Genomic DNA, 23,484 nt, shown 5'->3' with positions numbered 1-23,484 from the left:
CGAGGCCTGGCTCCGCAGTTGAGCCTGCATCTGAGCAGTCTCTGCTCCTCCCAGAGTTTCGAGAGCCAGAGCGATCCCCACCCAACTCTCAGAATTCTATGAGGCTATGCACCTCATATTTAAGCACCTTATACCCTCAGGCACGTGCCCCCTCACCTCCAGTCGGGCCCCTTGGATCCACAGATGGAACTGGACTGGCACTGGTTGTATCACCTCTACCTTTTCCTACGTTAGTCTCACTGCCGACGCTCCCAGCCGCCCCGCCCCCAACTTCGACACAGAGCCGGAGGAGCGTAGGCTGACTCTGGCACTGACTGGAGCCATTCCCCCTCAGGCCAGAGCCTGAGCCCCATTCATATAGTTAGGACTTGAGAAGGAGCGGGAGAGGCCAATGGACCCTGAAGAATACCAGCCTGTAGACCCCAATATGGACTGGTGTGAGGAACTGTCAGATGCCAGTGGACTGGACACCTCCCCAGATACTGGCTTGGTCTCTCTTCCTGCTGTGGCTGTGGAGCAGGGTGCCACATTACTATGGTGGTGAGAAGGGTGGCTAAGGTCTTCGACCTTCAGTTGCCCTCCTTGGCTGTCAAGATTAACTTCTGAATGGATGTGCTTCAACCAGGAGTTATCCCTTCAGAACCTCTTCTCCCATTTCATGAAGCCCTTTTGGACGTCCTGCTCGGACCTGGTCCAAGTCCTGCCCTGTGGACAGGACAATTGTTGTCGCCATCACCCCACCCCGGGAACTCCTCTTTCCTCATCCAACACCCTACCCCGGAGAGCTTGGTGGTTGAAACCCACTTCCTGAGTAAATCCTGGCACATTCCCAACCGCCCCACCAGGTAGGGAATCCAAAATGGTGGACACCTTGGGAAAGAAAGTGTTTTGTTCCGCCAGCCTGGCATTGCAGTCTGTGAAAACCGTATGCCTTTTGGGCCGTTACTTCCATTCCCTTTGGGATTCGGTTGCGCAGGTGTTGCTAATGTCCCTGAGGAGGGATCTGGGCCATACTCTTCCAAGCTGTGGCTGATGGGAGGGATGCAGCAAAGTTTACAATTGGATTACCTAGACAGACCCATGCTTCCCCTCTACTTTACAGGTTACACTGGCTCCCTATAAAGCAGAGGGTTGAATTTAAAAGCCTGTGCATCGCCCATAAGGCAATTTATGGGCAGGCGCCTGCCTATATAAAAGAGAGGCTTGACGTGTATAATCCCAAGCGAGCTCTACGATCCGCCAATTCTCTACTGCTATCATGCCCGCGTTTTAAAATGGTGACCAAAGGTGGTAGATCCTTTTCAGTCCAAGCCCCTACCATTTGGAATAAGCTACCGGAGGTCCTCCGTAAAGAATCTAATCTTCTCCGTTTTAGGAAATGTCTGAAGACATTGCTCTTCAGGGACGCTTTTGCATCCCTGTAAGATTGGTCGGTAATCTGTACTCTTCGTCACCCTACTTCTTGTTGCTGTACTCTGTCAGAAGCGCCTTGAGACCTGTCGGTGATTTGGCGCGATATAAAACTCAGATACAAATACAAATACAAATACAAGACCGACTTGCAAGGCACAGCAATTTCTTCATTGATGGCCTTACGTCGCCACGCCTGCCGGAGGACAGCTGGCTTTTCAGGGGATGTCAAAGCTTGGCTTATGGACATGCCCTTTGATGGCGCCCGCATCCTTGGAGACAAGGTGGACTCAGTGCTGTAACAATTCAAGAACAGCAGCGCTGCGTCCAGGTCCTTGAGCCTTCCATGCCACCTTCCCCTCCCCCCCTGTCTGCCTATTGGGGCCAGAAATGGGCTTTCAACCGCGTCTCTACCCGCCCAGCCACCATGGCCCGCAAGCTTCCAGCCCCTGCATGGCCTAGGACGCTGCACCCACAGACCCGTGGTCAGGCAGCCAGTACACAGACACACACACAAACCGTAAAAGTTGGGGATGACTTTTATGTAGCAAGGGAGCGAGCCCGACTGATATAAGGGCAGTTACAAAGTGGTCTTGCCCCTGAGAAAACTTTGAAAAAATAGCGCCAAGTGGCGCATTTTAAAACCAATTTTAATAAAGAATTTTGAGGGAAAGAAAGGCTAATCTAAACGCGAATTCTTGAAATATTTATGCTTGACGTTGGAGCGACACCCTTATGTCTGTTGGTAGGGCCAGCCTTAACACCAGAAGCATCCTGTGCGAAACAAACATTGGCGTACCTAATAAACCAAAGCCCGTACATCATGATTTTCTTTTTTGCAATTTAATACAATGCAAACTCAGCCCAGGGCCATTGCAGCGCTTTACAGAAGCACCAGTTATATTACACAAAGTCAGATACAGTTTTTGAGACACAGGGAGATTAAGTTATTTGCCCTGAATCACAGGATGTTGAGACAATGTCGGAACTTGGATCCCCAGTTCTAAAGTTTGCCACATCTTTTCCATTTGCTGTACATAAAGCAGCATCAGTGCAAACTCTTCTTTAACTCCGGAAACTACTGTCAGCAATAGTGCGAGTGTCCAGCGCCAGGAGACCTATGGACGGGTAGCTGTGCGCTTCACAGCTCAAATACATTTACATTTACATTTACATCGAACACAGTAGGACATTCCAGCACAAACAGCGGTGTATGCCTCTCTGGTGTGTGTGTACACACACACACGTGTACACACACACACACATACACACACCCATACCTTTGTGGTATAAAAAAACCTGCAAAAGAAAAATAATAGCTAGTGTTAGCATACAGCACACTTCAGCTGCCGCGGTCTTCGTGTTTATGCGGTGATAGGCAATTTTAATGTGCATTCTTTGTTAAAAGCACGCACCTTTAATTTCAGCCACATTCACACCATGTTTAAATGGCCTTTGTAAAGTAATTTGTGATGCCAAATGTGTTTGCAAACTGTGTCTTTAAAACTGCTATCTACAATGGGCCCTGTCGATCTTGGCAGATGGAGTTATGAAATTTTATTTTTGGGTCATTTTTAGAAGGGGTGCTGTGCCTAGCAAAGCACTTCTGGGCAATAATGCCTAATTCCTGGTGCTGGCTGGAGACCACTGTCTGTGCATCACACCGGCAGCTGACTGCTGGCAGTAGCTATAGAATGGAGCCCACAGTCTGCCTGTTGTAAACACCTCAATTTCCCTCTAGACAAATGTGTGCCCAACCTCTAGTGATGCAAGATGTTTCCAAGAGGAGAGATTAATCTGACTGGGCTTGTGGAAGAGTGTGTTTGAGTTGGTGTTATGTAACCAGCAAATTCCAGACTGCCAGCATCGCTTCACTTTCAGTACAGGGCTCAGCACTGCCAAGGCACCTCAATGCCAGTATGCGAGGGCCTCTGATATTCTGTACCAGGGGGTCAACACACAGCTCTGAAAATGCACTTCAATGCTACGCTGTAACAGCTCCTGCTGCTCTTGTACCGACAAAACACAGACAGCTCTGCCAGAGCACCTCAATGCTGAGCAGCATCATCACTTTTCTATCCTGCACTGATACCTACATGTGGCTCAGCTGATGCCCCTAAATGCTGAGTGTTACAGCTGTGTTGTAAACATAGCTTTGTCAAAGTTCCCCAAAACAGAACTGGAACAATCCCTGGTGTAACTGTGATGGTATCTACAAAGAGCTCTGCTGACGTACCTCAGAGCGTAACAACCGCTACTGCTCCTGTATTGGTCATCACTCACAGCTCTGCCATGCATATCCAACAGTGGCCTCAGCATCCCCTGTTCCACTATCGACTCTTGCGCACAGCTCTGCCAAGGCACCCCAGGGTTGGTTTTAATATGTGGGTACCGGCACCCATGCAGCTCTGACAAGGCCACTCGGTTGATATGCGGCACTTGAATCTTTTTTCAATACTAGCAGATATTATCATATACAAACTACTTTCATCAATGTTTGTAATGGGCTCGGAAAGTATGAAGTTGGAGCTGTAAAAAAAATCCAAAAAAAAGAAAAAAGTCCCAGAAAAGCGGCACCCCGACCTCCGCATTTTGCAATGGACTTTGCACCCCATCCCGTAAAATACGATCGTTCACCCGGGAGCCCTTGGGTGGGAGCTGTTGCCTATGAGGTTTGGGTCGGTGGATTCTAGGATGTCCCATTCCTTATGACCACAGACAGCGAGAGTGAGAGGCAGATGTCTCTTAAGGTCATGTTGGAGTTCGTAAACTTCCAAATGCCCCTGTCTCTCTTCCACTTAGCCTGACCAATGGACTGGGATAGGAAAACCGATCTTGGTGTGGTCGTGTGAGACATTTTCAGCAGCCGAGACACTGCCAGGTTTGAACCCTGGGACATAGAGACCCTCTAGAGGGATCCAAACAGACACCAAGGACCCTCCCGGGTGCTGATAATGAGAAAGAAGGGGGTCCCCACCTAACGGACCTCGTCCATACATAATATCCGAGCCCCCTTAAGCAAGCCAAAAATGGGTATACATGTCTTTATCAATGGTGCAATAACTGGTACACGGGTGTCGAGGTCCACACATGGCTGGCGGCCCTTTACTCTGTTCTAAACAGTATCTCCCACTCATCCCCATCACATACACACACACTTCCACATGGATCCCGCTGCACACACAGACCCCGTTGGTACTGTCACAGTCGTGTGCCGTCAGGGGGCACCCCTAGATCCTCCGGCAAGGCCCCTTGGAGCCAGACAGAAGTGCCCCGGAGATGACAAAAAGTGAGCGTGGTGTTTGTACCTGGTATTTGTTCTGCGCTGAGTGTGGTGCTGTAGGTGGGTCTTGGAAGGCCTGATGATCTTTCCTATTCAGTTAGCGTTGTCTGTTATAAGGAGCCTGCAGGATGCATATTAGAAGAAGTGACTTCCATTCTCCATTTCCTTTGTGCACAAGGGTGTAACTGCGTTGTGCATGATGAGAAAAGACAACAAGCATTGGCATAGCCAATAGGTCTCGCTTGTGGGACATTATAAGTGTTTAGCCATGCAACAGTTGATGCTGCACCAAGGATATTGTTCTGCAGAATTAAATACTTATAAGGTCCCAAAGGCAAGACCTATTGGCTATGCCAATGCTTGTTCTGTTTCTATTACTACCGCCTCAGCCCAGTGGCTGTGGCAGGTGCTGCTTCTCCCTATTTCGTGTACAAGTCACGTGCTTCCTGCTTGGGCTGTTTGCCTGCTCACAGTTGCCCACACCCACTGGGGCTCACAAGGGTTTGGCTGTGCCTGTAATGGAGGTCTTCACAGGGAGTCGAACATCTCAATGCTTTCATAGACGCGCCAGGCTGTTTCCTCGCTTAATAGGTACCTCAGTACTGAACTGATATGCAGTGGACAGTTTATAGGAGGCATACAAACATTAAAACAGGCTTGGGAGAGAAATAATAAAGTGCGCGGTGCAACTGGGGGCATGGGACTGGGAACAGAGACACTTGTTATCTCTTCATCCCACCCATGCTTCATCAAAAAGTACAACGCTCTTTCCATGTGTGACACTCCCAGTTCTCGCATTTCCCATAAGCGTGTGAAGTGATGTTAGATGGCCCACCCTACGACCACACATTTATATATTTTCCGCCAGTACCGAGGCTTGTGCCACTCGAAACGTGATTATGAATGGTTGCAAAAACAAAGCAACAATGTGATACATTGCACGTACATCACGAAGCAAACCAGAGCAAGAATATCAGACAATATAGATCTCCTGTTATTCATAGGTTTTAAAGAAAATTAGATTATTACCATGTTTTCCCGAGAGCCACGAGTCTCAGCGGTTACAGGACGTGCTCATCTCTCGTTGGTTAAAAACAACTAGACACGCGGCAAATCATAGCTTGATACAGTGTAATGTTTATTTTTGTTTGGCAGACGGCGGTATCGGTTCCCTCATAATCATTTCAACACACGTGGAAATTAGGCGCTTACTTGGAGGTTGGCAAGGCAGATATTTTATTATTGGTGTTAACTTTACAATGCAAGTGGTTTGCAATTAGCTGTATGAAGCTGCGGGAATGGCAGAAGACGAATATAGAAACAAAATAAAAACAAGAACTTAATGCTTGGATCAAACATCTATGTAAAGAAGACCAGAAGTTCTCATTGGAGCCTTCATCTAGTGGTGCAAGTCGCAGTAAAAATAATGGAATGGCCTTGCGGGCAGAGGATGTAACATTCATACAGTATCTTGAGAATTTATATATGATAATGCAGCGAAAAGTGACGGTATCTCGATAAAATACTGTTTTCTCTAATGAAAACAGGTTTAAATGTTTAATGCGAGACTCACGGATGAAATAACGTGGACAGAGAAACGCTGCAATGATAGTCTGCCATCAAGGATTGCCTTACAAGTAAAGGGACATGATAAAAACAAGGCAGCGCTGGAAGGAAGGAGAAATGCGAGTCACGGCCGGAGGCCGGCCATGAAAACAATGCAGGCTCCTGAAACTGAAAGCACGGCCGGCCGGCTGTGAAAGCCTTTGATGCCGCAGGGGGTGGAGCGCGGCACCAAGCTGGGCAACAGATGGCTGACTATTTGATGCTGTGCACGCGCATTTTAGGTCAATGCGCTTGCGCATTGACCTAAAAGCGCACGGGCACAGCACCAAATCGCCAGCTAGTTAAACCTCTGTTTAAGCCCCTTTATATCTCGCTCCCGCTCAATGCGCATGCGCATTGAGATAGGTCGCTCGACCTAAAAAGCATCATCATTGGAAACACGTTAAAGAAGCATGACCAATCACTTTGGAATTAAAGTTAAAACGGCACAGTGATTGGTAATACCCTTTAATCATGCCACCCCCACCCTCAGTGCACTGCCTTGGAAATACTCCTGCCAGGCACCAATCCAAGCTTTGCTTTCAGGCATTTTTATATTAAAAACTGCATAAGAGCAAAGCAAGGATTGGTTGGGTCAGGAAAACCCTGCACTCCAAAGGTCACCAGAGGGGTCAATCTGTATTCCCCTCTGGCTCCTTAACAGAGCATATGTTTGAGGCCTGAAGTGTTCATGCCAGGTTGGCCGCAGTCCGAGACCTGTCCAACCCGACATGCGCACTGGACTTCAGACAAGGCTGCTTTGCCATTCACTAGGATTGGCCATGCCCTGCCTTAAAATTAACACCGGTCCGCATGCCACACTGGGTCGGAAACTGTATTGACAATGCTTAATACTTGAGGCCTTAGTCGTTTTTTAAAATTATTCACTGGTGCCTCAGTGCTGACAGGAGTGGGGCGTCGAGGTTAATGGGGAGTCACGATCCTACTCCCCAGAGAAGGAACCGCTGCTGCCCACTTACAGCCGGCTGACAGAGAACCACCTATCTTTGCTCCACCAGAAAGTAGTGGCTCTCTTGGTCAAGGGAGCAGTAGAGAGGGTGCCAGCATCAGAAGTCTGTCAATTTCTTCCTGAAAAAGGAGAAGTTGAAAATGCTCATGCTCGCGCTGGTGTTGTCCGCCCGGGAGACTTGATGGTTACGTTTGACTTGCAGGACGCTTATTTTTGCATTCCCATCCTGCCTGCCCATAGACATTACCTACGGTCCAAGGTAGGCCACAAGCACTTTCAATTTGCAGTGCTTACCTTTGACCTTACAAGCACCCCTCGGGTGTTCACTAAGGGGATGGCCGTGGTTGCAGCTCATCTGTACACATTAAGGGTGCCAGTCTTCCACTATCTCAATGACTGGCTGAGGAAGGCAGGCTCAGCCCAGGCTGTTGTCTCCTACCTCCAGACTACGGCAGACCTCCTGCACTCACTGGGGTTCACTATCAACATATCTAATTCACACCTGACTCCTTCACAGACACTCTCTGCCATCTGAGCTTTTCTGGACACAGTACAGTTTCGGATTTATCCTTCTAAACAGGGAGTTTAGGATATTCAGGCTATGATACTGATGTTTCAGCCTCTGTCCTGGGTTTCGGTGAGACTGACTGTGAGGCTAATGGGCCTCATGATCTCCTACATCCTGCCTATGACACTTACCCGTTAGCATATGTGGGACCTGCAGTGGGACCTGATGCTTCAGTGGCCGCAACTTCAGGGGAGCCTCTCCAACATGGTTGAGATCTCGGAGGGCACTGCAAAAGATCTGCAGTGGTTGTTAATTAACGGTGATTGGGTCAGCGGCAGACCTCTCTCCCTTCCCCAACCAGATCGGACAGTAGTGACAGAAGCGTCAGCAGTTGATTTCCACTTTTTGAATATGTGGAAGATAGTGGGATATCTGATAGAGACTTCTAGCTACAGATTCTTTACCTTTGAATTCCCCTAGCGTCAGGCTGAGTCTGCTCCACATCAATTTGTTGGAGCTTCGAGCGATCAGGTTGGTATTGAAAGCACTTCTTCCCTCTGTCAAGGGGAAGTTAGTGCAGGTGTCCATGGACAAAACCACCGCCATGTGGTACTGCAACAAACAGGGAGGGGTGGTGTCCTGGACCATTTCTCAAGAGAGCCTACATCTCTGGACATGGCTGGAACACAGGTCATAACCCTGATGGTTCATCACCTGGCAGGTTCTCTGAATGCCGAGGTGGAGGAACTCAGCTGTCGATGCCTAGTGGATCACGAATGGCGTCTCCAGTCAGACGTGGTGCAAGGTCTCTGTCAAGAGTGGGAAGAGCCTTGGTTAGATCTGTTCACCTCTGAAGAGAACGCACAATGTCAGCAGTTTTGCACGCTGGACTTTCCAAAGTTGCTATTGCTTGGGGCCACTTTTCGTCACGAGTAGATCTCAGTACACCTTTCCGCCAATACCCTTTCTGCCCAGGGTTCTTAAGAAGATCAAGAATAACCGAGCCCAAGTCATTCTTGTGGCTCCTGACTGGGCAAGGAGTGTCTGGTATCCAGAGCTTCTGAAAATGAGCAGCAATCCTCCGATCAGATTGACCCTTTGGTAGGATCTTCTGTCTCAGCAGCAGGAGAGGGGCCTCCACCTAAACCTGGCAACTCTCTGCCTCCATGCGTGGAGATTGAGCGGCGGCAGTTGATAGCTTTCCTCCTGAAGTATGTGAGGTTATCTAGGCGGCCAGGCAGGCCTCCACTAAGACAGTATACGCCTGTTGTTGGCAAAAGTTTGTAAAACATTGTACAGATAGGTCTATTTACCCTCTTTCTGCCTCTTTATCTACTATCCTTTATTCGTACCCTTGACCAGCAGGGATCTATGTTCGGTACGCCAAATGGTTATCTATCTACTCTATCCGCTTTCTTGCAGCTGCAAGACCAATCCTCTTCGTTTAAATGTCCTGTTGTAAATAGATTCTTAAACGGTCTTGTACATATGTTTCCACCTACGCCTTTTGTCTTGCCTCAGTGGGACCTTAACTTGGTCCTAACATTTCTGACGTGTGCTCCTTTCGAGCTGTTGAATATTGTCCCCTCTGGCTGCTTACTATTAAGACAGCCTTTCTAGTGGCTACATCTTCTGCCCAGAGGGTGAGTGAATTGCAGTCATTGGCATCCAAGCCTCCCTACATGATGCGCTTTGCAGGTAAAGTGGTGCTTCCCACCCGGGCTTCATTCTTGCCGTAGGTAGTGACCACATTCCATCTTGGTCAGTCAGTCACTCTGCTCACCTTTTTTGCTCCCCCGCATCCCTCGAAAAAGAGCATTGTCGTTCTACCTTGACTGCACAAAAGAGTTCCGGGTGGATGACCAACTCTTTGTGGGGTACGTGGGAGCTCAAAAAAGGTCAGGCAGTGCAGAAATGGACCATTTCTTGCTGGGTCGTTCTCTGCATTAAGATCTGCTATGCCCTGGCTAAGAGGCAGCCCCCCAGGGATTACCAGCCCATTCCACCAGGGGGAAGGCTGTGACCGCAGTGTTGGCTCAGAGTGTCCCAGTACTGGAAATCTGCAAGCCCGGAACGTGGGCATCTTTGCACATGTTTTTCAAACACTACTGCCTGGACTGTCGGGTCAGAAGGACGGGCATTTCGCCTGTTCGGTCCTGCAGGACTTCCTAATATAGGCAATTTGTCTGCAGCCCACCGCCATAATGGTTTGGCTTAAGTATCAATTCAAAGGTAAGGCATCTGCAGCTAGAAGTCTCTATCAGATGAACATGTTCCTTACCTTCACTTTCGCATTATCTGGTAAAGACAGTATCTAGCTACAGATTCCTTACAGACCCACCCATGCTTCCCCGCTCTGCTGATGTATTGGTTAGGGCTAGTGTTGTTCCCTTTGTCAGGGCCCTAGTTGTGACACACTGTGAGAAGTTGGCCTGGTATATGATGTTCACTATTCTAGTGAGCACCTTGCACCAGTCCAAACAACCCTTATGGTGATGGTTGTAAAGTCAACCTTATAGACCAGCTATCCTAGTGATATCATGGACAAAGCAGTCTTAGGCTAAACTCAAGAGGGTATGTGAAGCCAGCTGTTTTACCATATGCAATCCCTTTAATACCAAATGAAAGGACACCACACAGGTTATATATATAAAATATATATATATTTATTACTAAATTAATCCTCTGAACTCTTTATGAGATCAGAGGCACACGCACATAACAAGATACTTAATCAACATACAATAAGTTGCACAAAATACAGTAATGCCCTAGGGGCACTTCAAACCATATACTAAAATAGTGGTATAAGAACCACGTCACAAACAAAGGATAGGCCTAGGGCCTGGAGAATCGCTGGGGCTACACTGTACTACCAAAGGATAGGGAGCAGGAGACCCACGGGATGCGCGTGCAGTGTCTTTACACACACACGAGTTACCATAGAGTTAGAATGGGAACGAAAGAATTGGAAACTAGTTCTTTTAGGTCACTTCCGGATGGACAAGGAGAAAGCTACTTGAAAGTTAGACACTAGGATAGTAAATACCCACAGGGGCACCGAAGTACTCGCGTTACCTCACCCACAGGAAGCGGGTGCCTAGGTGTCAAAGTGTGTTGGGTTTCGTCGCTGAATCCTATGGAGCCTTGAAGAAAGATGCTGCAGGCGACCAGGAGGGAAGTGTCCGGTTGGATCCAAGGGCAGATCGAGGGGACAGAGTCTGGGTCACTAGCCAGTGACCAGGAAGGAACCAGGAAGGAACCAGGCGATGTCGCGAAGCAATCAGGTGATGTCGTGAAGCTTGTCTCTGCAGCCACGTGGACCAGGAGGTGTCGACGGCGACCAGAAGCTGGATACGGACTGTCCCACGAAGGCTCTCGCTGTCGGCGGTGTCGGCTTCCGGATTGGAGTCAACAAGCCTTGGCAAAGGCAACCCACGCAGGAACCGAAGATGGCTTACGGATCAGACCAGCAAGGTCTGATGGACTTCTCCTTTTCAGGGAAGCAGGGGCCAGTCTGGAGCAACCAGACCAGCGGTGTAAATCAAAGGGTTCTTCGTCACAGAGGCCATTAGCCAATGGGCATGTGACCGGACAGACGCGTCGAGCAGGAAAATGCAGAAGGGCCCCACGCAGAACTCGTGGAGTGTGGAGGGCTGTTCTTCGATGCAGTTGGTGCTCGGGGCTTCTCAATCCCCAATGCACAACTTCGAGGGTGCCTCAGAAGTTTCACGGAAAGCAATTCGCTGGCTTTCCAAGATGGCCGGTCCCATGTCTCTCGTCGCCTCCACGGGTCTCAGCTCTGCTGTGACTGTGAATCGGGCTGTTGGAAGTCTGGAAGTCCGGGTCTTGTCAGGCTCTATGCTCGGGCTCCGGCGGGAGCGTCAACAAAGCAAACTGTTGATTGCTTGATGGTGCCTGCTTACACAGGGTGGTCACTCCTTGACCACAAGGGAGATTCTTCAGTCTTCCATCTTCAAGTAGAACGTCGAAGGTCCAGAGTTTTGTTTCAAGTTTCAGTCAGGATAAATCTAAAGTCTTGGGACTCAGCTCCTACCTATATACCAAATCTAGGGGCTGGATTAACTGCTAGGTCCCTCCTATGGGTGGGACCAGGGAAGGGGGTGGTTACACCCCTTTCCCTTTGTCCAGTTTCGCACCAGAGCTGGGGCTGGAGTGCCCCAGCACCGGTTTGAACTGGACGATGAATGGGACACCTTGTGTGCCCCAGGCAATGTCTCATTTCATTCAGCCCTCCCTGCTCCAATACACTATGGCCTGTCTGGGGTGGTGCTAGCACCTCCCAAGACAGGAAACCTATTGTCCAAGCCTCCTTCGCAGGAAGGACTCCCAGCAGCAGGAGGTCAGACTTGTGTCTGTGGCAGCAGCATCCATTTTGTGATGCTGAGGCTCTGGTTAACTTTAACCGGGATTAGTAGGAACAACATGTCTTCTCCCTCTAGAAGGCTGGAATGCTACCCCCGTCACCAGAACTGGCGAGGGGGTAGTATTCCAAAGCGTATGACACCTTACACGACATGTTTTGATAAAGCCAAACCACATTCAACCGCGAGGATTTTAATGCACTTAAGAGTATATGGTATGGCTATATCAAAGAACAGCTATAAGGACATGGTTTCGAAAGCTGCAGACAGGCTCAGCTCATGCTAGAGCCTCATCTCACATAAAACCAAGCACTCTGCCTTCAGGATTGTTAAGGCCTGCCATAGGAGTGACTTATAGGTGCATATGTGTCTATATATAAGGGTAGGTATAGGAATAATATACCTAAGCAAGGGGTGATTACACGACCTTGCCCCAGCTGAGTGATCAGCCAGTTGTGTCAGTTTGGATGGCCAGCCAGGGGTGGCGTAAGATATGCTGCAGCCCCTGGTAGGCCTTGGATGCACCTATGCCCTGGGTACCTATGGTACACTGTGCAGGGACGCACAAGAGTGACCCAATTCCCAATTGGTGATGTACCTAAAGTACATGGTGTGAATTTAGAGAGAGAACAGCAGGGCTGTGGGTCTGATTAGCAGGCCTACAGCCACATTTAAGTCGAAAACCAGTAAAGCAAAAAGTGGGGTGACCATAGGAAAGCAGACCCTACTCTCCTACATAACCCCCCTCCCCCCCCAAACGCAGGGACATTAGACTAACCTTGACGAGTTGTGTCTTCATGTTCTAAGTGGAAGTACCTGGAGAGACCATCTGCATTGCCATGGTCAGTCCCTGGTCTGTGCTCCACTGTAAAGTCCATCCCATGTAGGGAAATGGACCACCTGAGCAGTTTGGGATTCTCACCCTTCATCTGATTTAGCCACAAGAGGGGCTTATGGTCGGTCTGAATTTTGATGTGAGTGCCAAATAAGTATGGTCTCAACTTCTTCAGGGCCCAAACCACAGCAAAGGCCTCCCTCTCAATGGCTGACCAACGTTTCTTTCTAGGGGTCAGCCTTCTGCTAATAAAAGCAATGGGCTGGTCTTGACCATCTATATTAAGTTGTGAAAGCACAGCTCCCACCCCCAACTCAGAAGCATCTGTTTGGACAATGAACTCTTTGGAGTAGTCAGGACTCTTCAATATAGGTGTAGAGCACATGGCCTTCTTCAGGTCATCAAATGCCTTTTGACAGCTTACTGTCCACTGAACCTTTTTTGGCATCTTCTTTGAAGTCAAGTCATTTATTGGTGTCACAATGGACCCATAATTCTTAACAAACTTTCTGTAATAACCAGACAGGCCCAAGAAAGCTCTGACCTGTGTCTGGGTGGTTGGAGGAGCCCAGTCCTTGATGGTCTGGATCTTACTCTCCAGTGGTTGAGCCTGACCCCCACCTACAAGGTGGCCCAGGTACACAACCTTACTCTGCCCTATCTGGCACTTTGTGGCCTTGATAGTTAGGCCTGCCTTTTGCAGGGCCTCTAAAACCTTCTTCAGGTGGATCAGGTGATCCTCCCAGGTGGAGCTGAAGACTGCAATATCAAGATAAGCTGCACAAAAACCATCCAACCCAGTGAGGACTTGGTTCACCAACCTTTGGAAAGTGGCAGGTGCATTCTTCAAGCCAAAGGGCCTCGCCACAAATTGATAATGACCTCCTGGGGTTGAGAAAGCAGGTTTGGCCTTGGCATCCTCAGCTAACCTGATTTGCCAATAGCCAGGTTTCAAATCAAATGTGCTCAGAAACTTGGCAGAAGCCAATCTATGAATGAGCTCATCTGCTCTTGGAATTGGGTGAGCATCTGTCCTGGTGACAGCATTGAGACCTCTATAGTCCACACAGAACCTCATCTCTCTCTTACCATCTTGGGTGTGAGGTTTTGGTACAAGGACTACTGGGCTGGCCCAGGGGCTCTCTGATGGCTCAATTACTCCCAGCTCCAACATTTTCTGTACATCAGTGTTTATACAGTCCCTGACATGGTCAGGTTGCCTGTAGATCTTACTCTTCACAGGCAGACTGTAACCAGTGTCCACCTCATTGGTGCACCAGTTAGTCTGACTAGGTGTCAAGGAAAACATATGTCTGAAGGACTGTAGAACTTGTCTGCAGTCCTGTTGCTGCTGGCCAGTGAGGCTGCCAGCTAAGGCCACACCATCAACTGAACCATCATCAGGGTTCTGAGTCAACAGGTCTGGGAGAGGGTCACTCTCTTCCTCCTGTCCCTCATCTGTAGCCATGAGCAAGCCCATGTCTGCCCTGTCAACATATGCTTTGAGTCTGTTGACATGGAGCACCCTGTGGGGGCTCCTGGGAGTTCCAAGGTCCACCAAGTAGGTGACCTATCCCTTTTTCTCAACAATTGTGTGGGGTCCAGACCATTTGTCTTGGAGTGCTGCTGGGGCCACTGGCTCCAGCACCCACACCTTCTATCCTGGCTGGTACTCAGTCAGCACAGCCTTTTGGTCATGCCAAGCTTTTTGAAGTTCTTGGCTAGCCTCAAGGTTTTTAGAAGCCTTCTTCATATACTCAGCCATCCTGGAGCGGAGACCAAGTACATAGTTCACTATGTCTTGTTTAGGTTTTTTGAGAGGCAACTCCCATCCTTCCTTCACCAGACATAGGGGTCCCCTTACAGGATGCCCAAACAAAAGCTCAAAAGGGCTGTAGCCAACCCCCTTTTGTGGGACCTCTCTGTAAGCAAACAGAAGGCAGGGTAGAAGGATGTCCCATCTTCGCCTAAGCTTTTCAGGTAAACCCTCGATCATACCCTTTAGGGTCTTGTTAAATCTTTCAACAAGCCCATTGCACTGTGGATGGTAGGGTGTAGTGAATTTATAATTTACACCACACTCCTTCCACATTGCAGTCAAGTACCCAGACATGAAGTTTGCACCTCTGTCTGAGACAACCTCCTTTGGAAAGCCCACTCTTGAGAAAACTCCCAGGAGGGCTCTTGCCACAACAGGTGCTGTTGTGGTCCTTAGGGGAATAGCTTCTGGATACCTGGTAGCATGATCCACTACCACCAGTATAAATCTGTACCCATGGGCCGTTTGGGGATCCATTGGTCCAACAATGTCAATCCCTACTCTTTCAAAGGGTACCTCCACCACAGGTAGTGGTATAAGGGGGGCCTTTGTTGTGCCACCTGATTTGCCACTGGCTTGGCAGGTCACACAGGAGCGACAAAACTCCTTAGTATCTTCTGACATATGGGGCCAGTGAAAGTGAGGGACAAGCCTGTCCCAAGTCTTGTTCTGGCCTAGATGTCCTGCTAAGGGAATATCATGGGCTAAGGTAAGAAGGAAACCCCTAAAGGCCTGAGGTATGACCAACCTCCTGGAAGCACCAGGCTTGGGGTCTCTACCCTCAGAATAAAGGAGTACTTCATCCCAATAAACTCTATGGGTACCTGTAGCATTCCCAGCAGCCTCAGAAGCAGCTTGCTGTCTGAGGGGTTCAAGAGAGGGGCAGTCTAACTGTGCCTGCCTCAAGTCTTCCCTTGAAGGTCCCCCTGTCCCAAGAAACTCAACCTGGTCAGGTTCAAGTTCTTCTAGGACAGTTCCTTCAGGGGTCTCAGAATCAGCTTCCTGAGAAGGCTGATCCTCACTTGTAGGCAGGGGGGAAGGCACTGCCTTAACCCTACTGCTCTTTCTCTTGGATGGCACTTGGTCCATCGTTTCAGGATCCAAGGCCTGTTCAGTTTGGCACTTTTTGGCCTGTGACCTGGTCACAGCAAGGACATGAGCTGATATGCTTAACATCTCTGCATGAGTCCTATACTCCACTTCTGACCATACTGAGGATTCAAGATCATTGCCCAACAGACATTCAACTGGGAGGTATGCACTTACCACAACTCTTTTGAGGGCAGTTACCCCTCCCCAGGAGAAGTTAACAACTGCCACACTATGGGTAGTAGTGACATTGCTTGCATTGGTCACCGGGTAATTATCACCCAGTACAATCTGTCCAGGGTCCACAAAGTTAGGTGTCACCATGATGACACTGGCACATGTGTCCCTGTAGGCCTGAGATACTTTATCATTGATCAAAGGTGTTTGCCTGTACTTGCCCAGAGTACTGGGACTCACAGTAGAGGACATAGCCATGTCCACATTACAGACAAGAACAGCCTGGGTTGGTATCCTGACTAAGCCAGAATCCACCTCAGTACCCATGGTTAACCCCACTATAGCCTTGGGTTGGGAACTAGCACTGTTAACTGTACTAGGGGTTGCAGATGCCTTAGGGGCTACAGTGGTAGGGGATGTACCTTTCTTGGTGCACTCACTAAACCAGTGAGAGGCAGTTTTACAATAATTACACCAAGGTTTCTTTGGACCTTCTTTCTTCTTCTTCTTCTTGGAAGTTTGGGACCCCCCCTTCATTAGAATTTCTGGGGCCTGATGAAGACTTCTGGTCTTTTGGTTTCTGATCCCCACCTTTTTGGTCTACCTTTTTCTGATCACCACCTTGGACCTGGTTTTTCTGCTTAACCCTGGTTCTGACCCATTTGTCTGCCTTCTTTCCCAATTCTTGGGGAGAGGTCAGATCTGAGTCAATCGGGTGTTGGTGCAACAACTGGTTCTGACAATTGTTAAGTATTTGTTCTCTCATGATCAAATTATACAATCCTGTATAGTCCTTAACTTTACTTCCCAGCAACCAGCCTTCCAGAGCCTTAGTGGCACAATCAACAAAATCAGTCCAGTCCTGAGTCTGTGTCTTCTGGGTATCTCTGAACATCAACCTGTACTGTTCAGTGGTTAGGCCAAACCCATCAATCAGAGCACTCTTCAGGACAGTGTAATTGTTAGCATCATCATCACTAACTGTGAGGAGCTTGTCTCTTCCTTTTTCTGAAAAGGAGAGCCACAAGATTGCTGCCCACTGACTTTGGGGTACCTGCTGAACTTTGCAGGGCCACTCCAAAGCAGTTATCCATTTTTGGATATCATCCCCAACTTTGTAGGGGGGCACAATCTTACTCAAGTGTCTATTGTCATAGGACCTGTCTTTATCCTTAGGGATATTGCTGCCACCGGTGGAATCTAATCCACTTAACTTGTTCTCCCTTGCCAAAGCAAGTTTTGCTTGGGCTAGGGCAAGTTCTTCCCTCTCTATTCTGATTTAGATTTCCCTCATCCTAGCCTGGTGTTCTCTCCTTTGGGTGGAAGTCATTCCCCTCTGAGATCCTCTTGAGGCATTGGGGTGGAGAGATTCACCTGAGTGAGATCTTTCCCTCCTATACCTCTGGTTAAGTCTACTGATGGGTCTGTATGGGGCTTGCCCCTCTCCAGGCCCATGTAGGCGTAGGTTAGCCTGGCTGAGTCTCCCAACTTGGACCTGGCTGTCTACCTCTTCCCCAGAATCTTCCTCCTCCTCCACTACCTCATCATCATCTATGACAGTAGGGTCAGGGGCATCATCCTCTGTGGAGGGCATGCCTTCTGCATTACCTGTAGGACCTGTGCCTGAGGCCTTGAGAGCCTCAGACTCTTCTAAGAGTTCTATCAGGTGCTGAAGGGTAGGGTTAGAACCCTGTTTCAGCTTCCTTGTGGTACACAAGTTTCTCAGTTCTCTGAAGCTGATTATGTCAAATTTGGAGGGTGCCCTTGGAGGGTCACCTCCCACAGGTAGAGCTACACTAGGTTCACCTGTGGCTGACATTGTCTAGTGAGGTGTGGTGTGTGCACCTACCTACACTAAGTGTTTCCTACTGAACCTCTCTAGGAGTTGTAGTCAGGGTGTGCTAGGCCCTTTGGTCTACAACAACTAAGTTCAGTAGAACTTAAGTATTCTAAGTCTTGTTATATGTACCTATGGTACCTAATGTGATCTTTCAAATGATATCTCAAAGATTACAATTGGTAAAACAACAGCAAGCTCAAATCCCAACCGCTGCACACCAATGTGAGAAGTTGGCCTGGTATATGATGTTCACTATTCTAGTGAGCACCTTGCACCAGTCCAAACAACCCTTATGGTGATGGTTGTAAAGTCAACCTTATAGACCAGCTATCCTAGTGGTAGCATGGACATAGCAGTCTTTGGCTAAACTCAAGAGGGCATGTGAAGCCAGCTGTTTTACCATATGCAATCCCTTTAATACCAAATGAAAGGACACCACACAGGTTATATATATAAAATATATATATATTTATTACTAAATTAATCCTCTGAACTCTTTATGAGATCAGAGGCACAGGCACATAACAAGATACTTAATCAACATACAATAAGTTGCACAAAATACAGTAATGCCCTAGGGGCACTTCAAACCATATACTAAAATAGTGGTATAAGAACCACGTCACAAACAAAGGATAGGCCTAGGGCCTGGAGAATCGCTGGGGCTACGCTGTACTACCAAAGGATAGGGAGCAGGAGACCCACGGGATGCGCGTGCAGTGTCTTTACACACACGCGAGTTACCATAGAGTTAGAATGGGAACGAAAGAATTGGAAACTAGTTCTTTTAGGTCACTTCCGGATGGACAAGGAGAAAGCTACTTGAAAGTTAGACACTAGGATAGTAAATACCCACAGGAGCACCGAAGTACTCGCGTTACCTCACCCACAGGAAGCGGGTGCATAGGTGTCAACGTGGGTCGGGTTTCGTCTCTGAATCCTATGGAGCCTTGAAGTAAGATGCTGCAGCCGACCAGGAGGGAAGTGTCCGGTTGGATCCAAGGGCGGATCGAGGATGAAGAGTACCTGAAAGCAGAGGGGACAGAGTCTGGGTCAAAGTGACCGGACAGACACGTCGAGCAGGAAAATGCAGAAGGGCCCCACGCAGAACTCGTTGAGTGTGGAGGGCTGATCTTCGGTGCAGTTGGTGCTCGGGGCTGGGGCTTCTCAATCCCCAATGCACAACTTCGAGGGTGCCTCAAAAGTTGCACGGAAATCAATTAGCTGGCTTTCCAAGATGGTCGGTCCCACGTCTCTCGTCGCCTCCACGGGTCTCAGCTCTGCTGTGACTGTGGATCGGGCTGTTGGAAGTCTGGAAGTCCGGGTCTTGTCAGGCTCTGTGCTCGGGCTCCGGCGGGAGCGTCGACAAAGCAAACCGTTGATCGCTTGTTGGTGCCTGCTTACACAGGGTGGTCACTCCTTGACCACAAGGGAGATTCTTCAGTCTTCTATCTTCAAGTAGAACGTCGAAGGTCCAGAGTTTCATTTCAAGTTTCAGTTAGGATAAATCTAAAGTCTTGGGACTCAGCTCCTACCTATATACCAAATGTAGGGCCTGGATTACCTGCTAGGTCCCTCCTATGGGTGGGACCAGGGGAGGGGGTGGTTACACCCCTTTCCCTTTGTGAAGTTTCGCGCCAGAGCTGGGGCTGGAGTGCCCCAGCACCGGTTTGAACTGGACTATGCATGGGACACCTTGTGTGCCCCAGGCAGTGTCTCATTTCATTCAGCCCTCCCTGCTCCAATACACTATGGCCTGTCTGGGGTGGTGCTAGCACCACCCAAGACCGGAAACCTATTGTCCAAGCCTCCCTCGCTGAAAGGACTCCCAGCAGCAGGAGGTCTGACTTGTGTCTGTGGCAGCAGCATCCATTTAGTGATGCTGAGGCTCTCGTTAACTTTAACCGGGATTAGTAGGAACAACATGTCTTCTCCCTCTAGAAGGGTGGAATGCTACCCTCGTCGCCAGAACTGGCGAGGGGGTAGTATTCCAAAGCGTATGACACCTTACACGACATGTTTTGATAAAGCCAAACCAAAGTTAGCATTCAACCGCGAGGATTATAATGCACTTAAGAGTATATGGTATGGTTATATCATAGAACAGCTATAAGGACATGGTTCCGAAAGCTGCATACAGGCTCAGCTCATGCTAGAGCCTCATCCCACATAAAACCAAGCATCATGCCTTCAGGATTGTTAAGGCCTGCCATAGGAGTGACTTATAGGTGCATATGTGTCTATATATAAGGGTAGGAAGAGGAATACTATACCTAAGCAAGGGGTGATTACACGACCTTGCCCCAGCTGAGTGATCACCCAGTTGTGTCAGTTTGGATGGCCAGCCAGGGGTGGCATAAGATATGCTGCAGCCCCTGGTAGGCCTTGGATGCACCTATGCCCTGGGTACCTATGGTACACTGTACAGGGACTCACAAGAGTGACCCAATTCCCAATTGGTGATGTACCTAAAGTACATGGTGTGAATTTAGAGAGAGAACAGCAGGGCTGTGGGTCTGATTAGCAGGCCCACAGCCACATTTAAGTCGAAAACCAGTGAAGCAAAAAGCAAAAAAAGTGGGGTGACCATAGGAAAACAGACCCTACTCTCCTACACACACAATCAAGTCAGTCACTTCATGGCTCTGCGCATCTGGCATGGAAAAGTGAAAAGTACTGACATCCGCATACCTGGGTGACCACAACTTCATAACAGAAGATAACGCTGTCATGCAGAGCCGAATGGAGACACCCAGGCGCGTGCCAGGGGTACTGCTCAAGCAAAAGTATCCATATCCAGCCTGACTCCTGGGGTATTCAAAGCTGGGGAATGTACAGCTAGATATTGTCGGTACCATATAATGCGTTACAGAAGGTAAGTAACTTGTTCTTTAATATCATTGTGATTCTCGATGTACTTGTTTGATTAACACTATCTAAATATGCTATCTTTGGAAGTTGAAGTGATATTTTACCCTGTACTCCTTTCTTCCACCACGTCCTCCTTCTCCATGTCTCATCTAAAATTGCATTACATTTCCTTTTTAAGGATCCACGTTGTCTCTCCTCTCTCTCACAGTACAGCTCCATCCAAAGTTAAACCAGGATGCCTATGTAGTTTGTTCAGTATCAGCCATGTGCTCATAAATATTCTTTCAAAAATGCACCAGAACCTTTTTAATTATTCACAGAACTGAACATGTACTCACTATAAAAAGTAGATATTGGAGATAATTTTAATTATAATTGCAATTGTGTTACAGGCTCTCAGCAAAGCTAAGTATTCCTACAGCATTCTCAGCAATCCCAACCCAACTGACTACATCCTTTTGGAAGAGGTGTCCAAAGAGCCTCCCAATAAGAAATCTTCAACCCCTAAGACGTCTCAGCGCATTCTGTCCGATAATGAGTGTGTTTTTCAAGCTCAGACTAGGTGGAAGGGAGTTGGTCGATTTATTCTCAGACTAAAGGATCAAGTTCAGGTAATATCTTTGGGGCTACTTTTTTAAATTACATGTTGAAGCTTTGTTCACCCTGTGTAGTATGCCTTGAAAATGTGGAGGAATCATTGAGTGCAATATAGAGTACTCAAGGAATGTTCCCTAGTCATTTTTAGACTTCTTACATTCCTACGTAGTTACACTGTATTTTCTGGAACCCTTAGTCTGGTGTGGGATGGTGTTAAACCAGGGATACACCTGACTAAAGGTTTGACACTCAAGAAAAAGGATCAGATCCTTATTTTAAACAGCTGATCTGTTGAAATGTCCTAGTTCCTTAATCACCATACTGTGAATTAAAAAAGGCTCTTGTTTTTGGAAACTTTAGTTCTAAGAAATTAGAAACGAACTAAGAGGTTTAGGACTGATTATTGGATAGGTGAGATTGGACGTTGACAGCATTGGAAAGAGGCCTATTTTGAGATTTAAAAACTGATTATATTTAATTTTAATACACTTGATAAAAATGTTTATGCTGGTCTGATACAAGGCTTTGTGGCACCTTAGGCGAAGTGGTATTTTGGCATTTTCTCACCTGATAACGGTTACATATTTCATGCTTCTAGGACCTATGTGATATGCTGTGCTGCTTGCATGTAGGCAATCATCTGTTACCTTGCTGTCAAACCTGTCTCGTTTTGAGCCTCTGTAAGACTTTCAATGCTCACTAGAAGCTGTGATGCATTGGTGACCTTTCCTCAGTTGTTCACTGTACTACTTCACAAATCTCACCCTGGTTGAATTTCACACTTGTCGTCTGGCGAGTGTCCGGTAAATCATCCCCTAGGATTAAAATGTTGATGCAGGGTTAAAATGTCAAGATGACTATGCACACAGTCACATGATGCCAGACACCTGTTTTGAAATCTCACACTCATTTCCCATAACATTTTGTATTTGAGATTCAAATGATCTAGATCTAGCTACTTCATTAATATCGACTGATTATCTGAAAACAATGGCTGTTCTGGGACCTGGTTCACATAATGTTATACATGATTTTATTGGGCAGTTCTACCAGGCTGTATGTGAGAATTTAAAAGGCATTTCATTTTAAAGAGAATGTTGTTCAGGTTTAGGAATGTTGGTCGTTCCGCAAAGGTCAAGCAGTGGGAGATTTATAACTGGACTAGACAGACCCTTTCCTTCGGTAAATAAAATCATTCTATCATTATTTTTCTTTGTTTAATTTAAAACATTCTGCTGTCATTGGGTAAAATGTTCCAGTAGCATCTAACCCCTTCTGCCAGTTTCTATACACGAGCCATTTAATGCTTCTCTCTCTCTTTCTAGACTCACATTTATGTAATTCGTATCATTAAAACCCTGGGCAACAGGCTGTGTATGTTATTTTAAGGTGTTAACAATGTGTGTAATCATTTTTACATCGCCATTGTCTCTCAGGTATTTCTGTCATTTAAATGAGTTTGCCAGTCATTGGAATGAAGCTTGATAAGTCATACATACTTCTTAATGGATGTGATTTTACATTTTTAAGGTATTCATTGTTCTTTAAGCAAAATCCGTTCTTGGTGATAGTTAAGCACACACAGTTACTTTCTTGCACAATTTATTAAGTATTGAAAACAAGGTACATGTTTATTAATGACCCACAAGCCCGCAACAGTGACTTTTCGAGCTAGAGCGGACTGTGGTTCAATTAATGCTGAGCTTGAACTTACTTCATCTGAAGCACTGAAAGGGCCTTATCATTCTTTTTGCAAACAAATACAAGGCTATTTAGGAGATTATAGTATAAAAAGAGACACAGAATTTGCATCTCTTGGCCATTAATGTTTAACAAACTTTGCATTCAGGATTGATAAATCTAGCACTTTCAGCTGACTTTATCATTGTCAGCATTATCATAGGTGAGACCTTCATATTTGGCCACTGTAATTGCTTTGAGACGTCCACCCAGGGGCAGCAAAAAGCAACCCATAGTAATGCTCATTATATAATTTGCTGTAGCCTAAGCTTCGAGGAGATTCTCCAGGAGCAGCAAAGGAGTAGCTATTACACAGCCATCTCTCATAAATGGTACAAAGAATTCACAGAGGAGC

General features: G+C 47.5%; 1 protein-coding gene across 3 annotated transcripts in view; it reads left to right on the top strand.

Moving 5' to 3' along the window:
- Positions 1–23,484, top strand: part of PLCE1 (phospholipase C epsilon 1) — a 1,554,148-nt gene that overhangs the window by 1,445,611 nt on the left and 85,053 nt on the right. For all 3 annotated transcript variants that reach the window (XM_078643386.1, XM_078643388.1, XM_078643387.1), the window contains one exon: positions 21,185–21,403. In XM_078643386.1, coding sequence (XP_078499512.1) covers positions 21,185–21,403 — 219 coding nt within the window. The remainder of the gene's footprint in view (positions 1–21,184; positions 21,404–23,484) is intronic.

This window comes from Lissotriton helveticus, chromosome 5_1 (genome assembly GCF_964261635.1).
Source record: "Lissotriton helveticus chromosome 5_1, aLisHel1.1, whole genome shotgun sequence".
NCBI classification, from domain to species: Eukaryota; Metazoa; Chordata; class Amphibia; order Caudata; family Salamandridae; genus Lissotriton; species Lissotriton helveticus.
The sequence above is the reverse complement of the archived record's forward strand: the minus strand, read 5'-3'. Positions and strand labels throughout refer to the sequence as shown.